The 10,550-nt window shown below is 46.6% G+C and overlaps 1 protein-coding gene across 1 annotated transcript in view; it reads left to right on the top strand.

Moving 5' to 3' along the window:
* Positions 1 to 802: 802 nt before the first annotated feature.
* The window catches only part of ORC5 (origin recognition complex subunit 5), a 48,131-nt gene continuing 38,383 nt past the window's right edge, over positions 803 to 10,550 (top strand). Inside the window, exons 1-4 of the mRNA XM_040432807.1 lie at positions 803 to 877; positions 5,823 to 5,953; positions 6,738 to 6,830; positions 9,611 to 9,814. Of these exons, the coding sequence (XP_040288741.1) occupies positions 5,840 to 5,953; positions 6,738 to 6,830; positions 9,611 to 9,814 (411 nt within the window). The 5' untranslated portion in view covers positions 803 to 877; positions 5,823 to 5,839. The remainder of the gene's footprint in view (positions 878 to 5,822; positions 5,954 to 6,737; positions 6,831 to 9,610; positions 9,815 to 10,550) is intronic.

The following is a 10,550-nucleotide window of genomic DNA, read 5'->3' as shown; positions in this document are numbered from 1 at the left end:
AGACTGAGAATAAAAGCAAGCAAAAAGTAGACAAAAACTCCACCCACAGCAAAAGCCTGTGCAAAATTAGGATAGAAGGGAGACCACTCCCAAGAGCCGGGGGAAGCAGAGAGGGGTCAGCCTCCTAGTGGCAGCTGGCATAAACCCATGGTGCTGTGTCCCCCAATGCCATTCACGAGAAAAATAAATGCTTATATAGTTGCAGTGACTGAAAACTATAAAAACAATCACGGCTTTCAGGATTGTGGGAGGAACAAAAAAATCGCAGCGTACATATGAAACATTTGGAAGGTCTGCTGAGCAAAGCGGGCTCTGTCCTCCTCCATGGACGTGTACTGCAGACATACAGTAGGCCAGGGCCACTGACTCTCCAAATAAGGGCCCATGCACACGACTCTCGGGTGTTTTGCGATCCGCAATACACGGATACCAATTGCGGAATGGCTATGTGGACATACAGACACAGAAAGCACATGGAGTCATCATTCTTTTTTTAAGGCCCTGTTGAAGTGAATGGTTCCGCATACAGGTCTGATTCCCCCCCTATAGTAGGTGCAGCTCCTCTGTGACGCTTCACACAGTGCACTGGACAATTACACCGTGTGCACATTCAGAATAAGGCATTGTAGAGGAGCAGCAGCCGAGTGACAGCTCTGAGGGCTGTGAGGTGACTGCCTCGTGCAGGGAGGAAGTGAGCGGCCAGGGGGCGGGGCTTAACGGAGCTGGCGGGACTGTGCGGTGTGACGTCAGCGGCCGGGGGCGGGGCTGAGCGGAGCTGGCGGGACTGTGCGGTGTGACGTCAGCGGCCGGGGGCGGGGCTGAGCGGAGCTGGCGGGACTGTGCGGTGTGACGTCAGCGGCTGCGGGGAGCCCTCACTGTAAGTACCGGGCTGTTACAGGTACACTTACCTATATTCTCTCTGCATGTTCTCCGGGGGCATACAGCCGGTCACCGCACCGCCACGTGGTCCTGACACTCCTGTGAGAGGAGGACTGACCGGTGTGGACCCCCAGGCAGTACTGATCACAGGGTCCCCATGGTGTGGATGCTCTGTGGTCAGTGTACCCCATTACAGTGTATGGACATGGGAGCTCTGTATGTACACATATACCATGCAGCCCCAGCAGGCTGCTGCCACTTGGCTTGGACCCCCACTGATCAGACATTGATGGCGATAGAGGCGAGAAGTTTAAAGCTCCCTTTAGGTTATATTCACACGTCGCATATTTGTTGCTAAAAACGTGGTGACTATCCAGTAGGGTTTGAAGACATCCATGCACCGGGTTCAGTTGTACACAAGGGGTTTCCATTGCACTCGGTGTCAGAATCCATGTGGACTTTTGTGGATTTGCCATGGATGTTAACCTATGCATTGCAAGGGTGAAATCCGCTGTAATAATTGACATCCTGTAGGTTTAAATCCCAGGCTTCATGTCAGTTTCCATGTGGATTTCACACAGATTTTTTATGTATTGTGTGGATGGGATTTCTTTAAGGCTACTTTCACACTCGCGTTTGGTGTGGATCCGTCATGGATCTGCACAAACGCATCCGTTCAGATAATACAACCGCATGCATCCGTTCAGAACGGATCTGTTTGTATTATCTGTAATGTAGCCTTGAACACCATTGAAAGTCAATGGGGACGGATCCGTTTTATCTGGTACAATAGAAAACGGATCCGTCCCCATTGACTTACATTGTGTGTCAGGACGGATCCGTTTAGCTTAGCTTCGTCAGATGGACACCAAAATGCTGCGGTGATCGCGATTACGTCATCAAAGGTCCTTTTGCAGGTCCTGAAAGAAGACGATGCCGGCTGCGTGAACAAGTGAATGAGGTGAGTTAATTATTATTATTTTAACCCCTCCAGCCCTATTGTACTATGCATTCTGTATTAAGAATGCTATTATTTTCCCTTATAACCCTGTTATAAGGGAAAATAATAAAATGAATAGAACACCTAACTAGGGATCGACCGACATTGTTTTTTTTTTAGAGCCGATACCGATAATCTGTGAACTTTCAGGCCGATAATTTATACCGATATTCTGTGCATTTTCATTTTTGAAAAAACAAAAAATTCCTACACATATCTGCTGAAAATGAACATGTTTATTGTTAACGTTTAGCTTTTTTTTGTAAATCTTTCTTTTTCATTTATACTTAATATTTTGGTGTTTGTGTTTTGTTTTTACTAACTTTTAGCCCCCTTAGGGGTTAGAACCCTTGTCCTATTCACCTTGATAAAGCTCTATTAGGGTAAATAAGACTTTACACTCTCCCTGCTGCTCTGTGCTTTGTGCACACGGCAGCATGGAGCTGACTATGGCAGCCAGGGCTTCAGTAGCGTCCTGGCTGCCATAGTAACTGATCGGAGCCCCAGGATTACACTGCTGGGGCTCCGATCAGAAGCTACCACTGCACCACTAATGAGGAGGGGAGAGGGGACCCTGTGGCCACCTCCGCCAATGATTAATACTGGGGGGCGCAGTGCGCCACCAATGTTTTTAATACTGGGGTTGCGGTGCACTGCGCCACTAATGTCTTTAATACTGGGGTTAGGGGGGCGCCACCAATGAAGATAACTCACCCATTAATTCATATACAGGAGGCGGGAGCTGGCTGTAGAATCATATAGCCGCACCCGACCTCTATGAGCGGTAGCTGAGATCCGCGGCAGTTAACCCCTCAGGTGCGGCACCTGAAGGGTTTACTACCGCAGATCGCAGCTACCGCTCATAGAGGTCGGTAGCTGGCTATGTGATTCTGCAGCCAGCTCCCGACTCCTGTATATGAATGAGTGAGTCAACATCATTGATGGCGCAGTGGCCACAGCCCCTCCCCTCCTCTTCTCCTCACTCCTCTCATTGGTGGCAGCACAGGGGGGAGGGAGACACTGCTTCCTTCTCCTCTGTGGTGCTGAGGGAATCCTTGTTTCCGATTCATTATCGGCAAAAAAGATGCCCGTACCGATAATATTGGAAATCCTGAATATCTGCTAATAATATCGGTAAAACCGATAATCGGTCGATCCCTACACCTAACCCAAACTTCAGTGAAGAAGTCCGGGTTCAGGTCTGGGTACCACATTCAGTTTTTTCTCACGCGTATGCAAAACGCATTGCACTCGTGTGGAAAAAACTGAACATCGGAACGCAATCGCAGACAAAACTGAATGAAATTGCGTGCCTACTTGCGCGGGTTTCCCGCAGTGCACACGTAACTCATCCAGAGCAAATCTGGGACTACCGTGTGAAAGAGGCCTTACTAGATTGATATCAAGCTGACCGCTTAAGGGGAGAGTCTTTTCTGCTGCAGCTCAGGGGGCATGTCTCAGCTCTCCCTATCACAGCTCAGGGGGCGTGTCCATGTTCTCCCTATCACAGCTCAGGGGCATGTCTCAGCTCTCCCTATCACAGCTCAGGGGGCGTGTCCATGTTCTCCCTATCACAGCTCAGGGGCGTGTCTCAGCTCTCCCTATCACAGCTCAGTGGCGTGTCTCAGCTCTCCCTATCACAGCTCAGGGGCCGTGTCCATGTTCTCCCTATCACAGCTCAGGGGCCGTGTCCATGTTCTCCCTATCACAGCTCAGGGGCCGTGTCCATGTTCTCCCTATCACAGCTCAGGGGCCGTGTCCATGTTCTCCCTATCACAGCTCAGGGGCCGTGTCCATGTTCTCCCTATCACAGCTCAGGGGCCGTGTCAATGTTCTCCCTATCACAGCTCAGGGGCCATGTCCATGTTCTCCCTATCACAGCTCAGGGGGCAGTTGAAGGATGAAACTGAGCATGTGCGGCCTTCTTAGTGAGCAGGTCAAAGAAATAAGAGAAAAAACTAACAGCAGGTGGAGCTATACAGATATATATTATTGAATAACTCAGTGGCTATACAAAATTTTATTAAAGTATTCAGATCCAAGTGCTGGTTTGACAACTGTAGAATATTTTTCATAGGAGAACTCCTTTAACACATTTTTAGAGGATGTTTAATGTTATTTTTAATTTTTCATATCAATATCTATAACTAGCACTGCAGTTAAAATCCTGCAGTTTTTGCACTATTAAGCCTAGTAATAGGTGGAACCTCTTGGTCTGTACAGATCACTTTACTGCAGTTACTTGCTTATCTGTTATTCTAAGCCCAATAGCATGCTGCGATTTAAAAAACGAAAACACCATTGCCTCAAAAAACGTACCTCGAGGTTAAAAAAAAACCACCAGTACAAAATAAAAGCCTGTGTCCTGCTTTTAATTTTTTCCATAGATTTCCATTCAGTGTTTGGAGCTGGCATATTTTGCCTAAAATATACTGCAAAAAAAAATAATTTAAAAACGCCCCCAAACAACCCATCTTGCAATTGATGTGGCATTTTTCTGCACGCTTCAAACAGCTGATCGGCCACTAGTCAGACCCCCACCGATCTCCTATCGATGACTTATACTGAGAGCAACCCCTTTCACGCTAGGGCTTGTATATTCAGCAGGCTGTTCCAGCAGGGAGCAGCCTGCCAGATCTCTCTGCACTCCGCCATTGCCAGTAGTAACAGCGTTGCCGTCCGGCCCTAGTAACTTTAATGGCTATCTGGCTGCAACTTGGCAAATATGGCGAGAATCAGCCGGACGGAAACTGCTGCGTACAGCGTTTTTCCTCCGGCTGATTTCTGCCATATTTGCCGGGGTACGGCTGGCTCTCCACTAGTCCTCATTATAGTTAATGGGGCCGAACGGCAACGCTGTAACTTCTGGCAATGCCAAAGCATCCGGACTGAATATGCCTCATTAATTTCAATGGGTTTTTGCACATGAGCGTAGTTTTTCACGTGTCATCTTTGTGTTCAGGAGAAATCGAAGCATCTTCTATATTGTGTGTTGTCACTCAGCGTGAGCTCCATAGAAGTGGGTAGGGTTTGTGTGAGAAAAGGAAGAATGTGTTTTTTACTGACGGATGCTAGGAGAGGCTGAGTGTCATTCTTTAGTTTTTCTTCATGCACAGGAAAAATCCACGCAATCCCAAAAAATGCAGATACTGAACGCAGTCTCAGAAATAACTGAACTTGTTTGCAAAACCATCAGTTTTTCCCTGAACAGATCCAAACACAATCCGTATCGCTCGTGTAAAAGAGCCCTTAGGCCTCATGCACACGAATGTATGTTTGGTCCGCAGTTTTTTTCAGACCAGATATGGACCCATTGATTTCAATGGGACTGCAAAAGATGCAGCCAGCACACAGTGTCCTGGCCGCATCCGCATGTCCGTTCCACAGCCCCGCAAAAAAGATAGAACATGTCCATTTTGTGGTGAAAAAGAAAATGGCAGCATGCACACGGCCGTATCTGTGTTTTGTGGATCCGCCACTTCCAGCCGTGTACATGAGGCCTTAGGCTCCATTCACACGTCCGCGGTGTGTTGCGGACCCGCAAATTGCGGATCCGCAACACACCCGCCCGGCACCGCTATAGAAATGCCTATTCTTGTCCGCAAGCTGCGGACAAGAATAGGACATGTTCTATCTTTTGCGGAGCTGCGGACCTGAAGATCGGGGTCGCGCTCCGCAAATGCGGATGCTGACAGCACACTGTGTGCTGTCCGCATCCATTCCGTCCCCATAGAAAATGAATGGGTCCGCACCCGTTCCGCAAAATTGCGGAACGGATGCGGACCCATTTGCGGACGTGTGAATGGAGCCTGTCTGCTCCTGGTTGCAGCTGCATACATGTGCAGAAAGGATTCACTGGCCATAGTCTACCCCTGATCACTGAGAATCACTTCAGGTTCTTTATATGAGGAACTAAATGTCAGAACTGATTTTTTATTTGCAGTTATTATGTTGAAGTGAATGATGAGTGCGGTAGAGCATTCCCCATATCCGGAGGAGAAGCTTCAGAGGCTGGAGAAGCAAGCCATCTGCCGAGAAGCGCAGCTATCCACCCTGCTTGCAATATTCGGAGAGGTATTACTTGTCCTGTGTTTTTCTTCTTCGCTTCAGGCTTGGAAACCTTTTGAATGCAGCCTTCTATTCAGCTGTGAATATACTGCCTCACTTAAAAGGGTTTTCTGAGATTTTTATACTGATGACTTGTCCTCTGGATTCTCTATCTGGCACCAGGAGAGGTATAGAGTGGGCTCGGCATGCATGTTGGTACCTGCATTCCCTGGATTTAATGGAGGCCATTATGGCACAACAAATGGTAAATGGCAGAGTGGACCCAGCATGCATGTGGAACCTGCATTCCCTGTATTTTATGGTGGCCAGTATGGCACATAACAGGTAGTATTTAGTGTTCCCGTCTTACAGAGATCGCCTTGACGCCGGCAGACGGGCCCAAATAAGTTTGTACAAAATGTATTTGCCAAGAATCTCAAATTTACAAAATAAGCGTAGCATCAGCACCAGCATATTTTCTATAACTACGTCATTATTGTACGTTATTTGTGTTAGCAGAGTGCTGTTGCATTGTGTTCTTTTTCCTTGTGTTTCTAGCCATGGCGACGTGCACCTGCACCTTCTCAAAAATCTGATCGGCGGGGGTCCTTGGAGTCAGACCCCCACTGATCAGATATGGATGACCTATCCTGAGGGTAGGTCATCAGTATAAAAATCTCGGAAAACCCCTTTAACCTTCAGATTAAAATAAAGTATCCTTATAAAAGATTCCACCAGACCTTTCTCCTCTCAGCTTGATTTGCCTCGCAGTGACATGGTCTGGTTTCTTAGATAATCTTCTTTCTTTCAGCGGTCACACTTAAGCTTTCCATCTCTTTTTATTTACGGCCACACTGGCACTGGAAAGACGTACATCCTGCAGACAGTACTGAGCACGCTAGAGGTAAGGGTTAATCTAAATGTCATTTTTCGTTTTTTATTGTCATGTGTTAGAACGAGGCTTTGCCCATGACACGTGTCACACGGCTAAAGATTGCTGTGTAGATCTCAAGCAATGACAACTGATATAAGTGAACATGTCCGTGCTTGCACCTGCAAGTTGCTGCCATGACACGACAATCCTAGGAAATCTGGGCGGGTTGAATTACTTGAGACTGTCATGTTCTCTACACCCCTATTCACTGGCGTTGTTCGCAGTCACTTGTGATGTACCCAGCTCTGCACTGCAGTCTTCTGCCGTTTCACCCGGCAGTGGATATCAGGGGGGTTATGGACTGGTGGGGCCTCTGGGCTCTCCGCTGATGGCAGATGCTGACGGCTGTCTATGGCCAGCCTGAAGGGTTAAATAGAGGGAGCTTACTGTAGTCCACAGAGAACCTGAATGCCTCTAGGGATTATAAATGCACAGTTCCAACCTAGCAGCCGTCGGAGAGCTAAATACTTTTCAGTTATAGTGTCAGATATTCAGTTGCAAGTCCCTGAAAGGTACATACAGTGTGATCAGAGTATTAGAGTATTGTGACACTTCGGCTGCTTGTTGTTTTTTTTTATTATTTTTTTTGGAACGCAAGTAGAATAGTGTATGAGCGCATAGAAGGTCTATGAGTCTGTACATTGCTGTCCGAGAGCCTATCTGAGCTGGAGAGGCACAACGCTCTTCTGTGTGCGTCCATATTAAACCAATTTTCAGGTCCCATTTATCTTTCCATTGGTTGTTTCCTTCTTACTTTGACCAAATACATATGCTAGGGACTACTTTGGTTCCTCGGTGTCACCGCCAGTTCTGTGAGAATGTCTGGCAGACGTTCTTCTCTACCTCTTGCATGACGTTCTTTGTTTTGGTTTCACTTTGTCGTCTCCTTTCCTTCTCCCAGGTGTCACCTATTTAGACTAATTGTCTCCCTTTATATTCCCTCCCATACTGCCTCACTTTGCGGTTTATACTACTTCCTGGATGAGGTGTTCACTGCTGGAGGCTGCTGCTGCTTGCTCAGATAAAGAAAAATACTTATTTGTGTTTCCTTGCTGGCTTGATTCTAGGTGACCCTGACTCCGTCCGTATTAAGTGCAGGGAGCCGGTGGTCGTGTCCCCTCACTATTATAGGGTCTTAAGGTGTCACACAGTCTTAGGTACGTGGGCATGCAATCGTCTACCATTAAGACCCTTGCATGGGCATAGCAGTCAGGGAGAGCTCTTAGGGTTTTATAGGGCTCACCCATATGCTCCTTAGTTTGGGATCAAGCCAGTCGGATGTTTATTTATAAGTTCCAGCTATCTGCAACATCATCCGTGACACTCGATTGGATCACTGATACATGGGAAGCTATCCTGCTTTAGGCAGGTGAGTTAAGGGGGTGGGTATTCCGGTTGTTAAAAGTTATCCCTTATCCACAGTATATGGGATACCTATTAGATTGGTGGGGGTCCTACAATGGGTACCACGTAGCCCACAGAGCCTCCTTAAAGGAACAGAGCGGCCGTTCCGGAAATAGCCAGAACTCCTGTGGATATGGGATAACTTCTAACAATCGCAGTACTTCATTAAGGGATTTAGTAAGGTAAGCCATTATGTCCCTGATACACTTTTACTTCTTACCACCATTATCTTTAAAATATTTTATCTATTCGGGATTTAGTAGCAGGGGCACTGCTCCTTTGTTGTTTTACAGGAAACAGTGCTGTTTCTACACGGCATCTGCATTTCTAATCAGAGGTTTCTGTTGGGAAGATTTTCTGAAATTATAGGCGCCTATGTTTAAACCATAGGCACCCATGGCGAAAAAACATGGCCAGTATACGGTATTATTTTCTTTAATGGATGCCTCTGTATGGAATAGCGCAGCAGGGAACTTAAAGTGGCCCTGAAAAAAAATATTTGGAGTGGCCCCCTGCTGTAGGCGGGTTGAAGTTGCCATCTCTAGTGCAGGCTGGAAATGCCTGTATTACTGCGCCATTTTGTACACTGCCTCATGTAATGGCTTATGAGGGTGAACCGCAGGGCAGGGAGCCATGCACTCTGATGCCCCACCGCAGTATTCATCTGAACTGAGGACGGCCATACAGTTGAATTCAGGAGGGCATCTGCGGACACCAGCCCCGTACATAAGTAATGATGCTCCCAGCATTAAGTAATGCAAAGAGCTTCAGATCATTAAGTACTTGGGCGCATGCATACTTCTTATTGGGTATCGACCCACCAGGAAACTTGCCTGTAAGGTATATGGCCCCTACTTTTCAGATTCTATATTGCAGATGTTTGTAGCTCCTTCTCAGCAAATCATGACGCCGCACCTACTGACTAATGTTGGTTAAAGCGTATACAAAGCGTATACTAGACCAATAGTAATACCATAATTGCCTGCTTTAAGATGAGCGAGTTGTACATTATATTGATTATATTGATTTATGATGCTATGTAACCCTTAGAGGACTGGAGTGTATTGGATAACACTGACAGCATTATGTCTGTGTTATCCAATACATTCCAGAACTGTAAGGGCTACATAGCATCGTAAATCAATATAATGCTATGTGACCCTGGCAGTGCTGGGAGGTCAGGACGGGAGCTGCCGCATACTCACGCTCCGAGTCTGAAGTGTAAAACTCGCGGCCATTCTATTAATCCTGAACTGACGATGGTTAAGAGCTTGCTGGCCGGCTTCCGATGGGCCTGCATCACTCGTGTAAGTGTGTGTTATAGATTTGTGGCTCTTGTTTTGCAGCTTCCTCAGGTCTTTGTGAGCTGTGTCGAGTGTTTCACAGCCAGACTTCTCTTTGAACAAATACTGAACCAGCTTCACAACCACTGCCCTGGTCCTGAAAATGACTTTTCTTCTTACGAGAGATGTGACACTTTTAATGAGTTTGTCCGCTTCTACAAGAGGGCGACTACAAGTCAAGGATTAGAAAATGAGACCGTTTACATTGTGAGTAGTCACTGAATGGCCAACTTTCTGCAAAAGAAAAGCGACACATGCATATTACCAATCTGTCCAGCACCTCATACATGTCTTACAACCAGAGCAGAGCCTGTAATACAGATCTAGCTGGTCCTACATGTATTCCATATCAATTTCAGACATAACGGGGAAAAACGCTGTTAGAACTGTTTTGTAAAGAGAAACCGCATAATTGTCTTAAAGGGGTTATGCTTTCCGAGAAGACACCGTACAGAATGTGAGCCCCTGGATGTCCAGCTGGTTGCCCTGTCTAGCTCTTCACACCATCAGCAGCAAATAGCAGTTTTTTCTAGGGGAAAATGCAGTCGGGAAGGAAATCCCCCTGCAGGAGCAGTGTAGTATTACATGGTGGCCATTCAGATGCATATCTGTCCATGTAATACATGATCGGCTTGAATCCACAAGTACAGCTCTCCATTCTGGCTCATAGAGGAGGGTTCCCCTATGATGTCCATACTACGTCCTAATTGGGCATATGGACAGTTGTCGTCTTCATAGGACAATCTGTACATTTCTTACACCATATCTTCTGATGCAGCTGCACTTTTTATCTCTACTCAAGCCTTTACATCCATCTAGGCATATTAAACAAAATAGAAGTCTAAGACATTCTGATAATGTGGCAAAAAACATCCCGATGCTAGATTACAAGTTTTCATCACTAAAACCTACAATATCCCCTTGCACTTTACAGATCCACATT

The sequence above is a fragment of the Bufo bufo genome, chromosome 5, assembly GCF_905171765.1.
Source record: "Bufo bufo chromosome 5, aBufBuf1.1, whole genome shotgun sequence".
Classification (NCBI taxonomy): Eukaryota; Metazoa; Chordata; class Amphibia; order Anura; family Bufonidae; genus Bufo; species Bufo bufo.
This window is presented reverse-complemented; position numbering and strand designations above follow the sequence as displayed.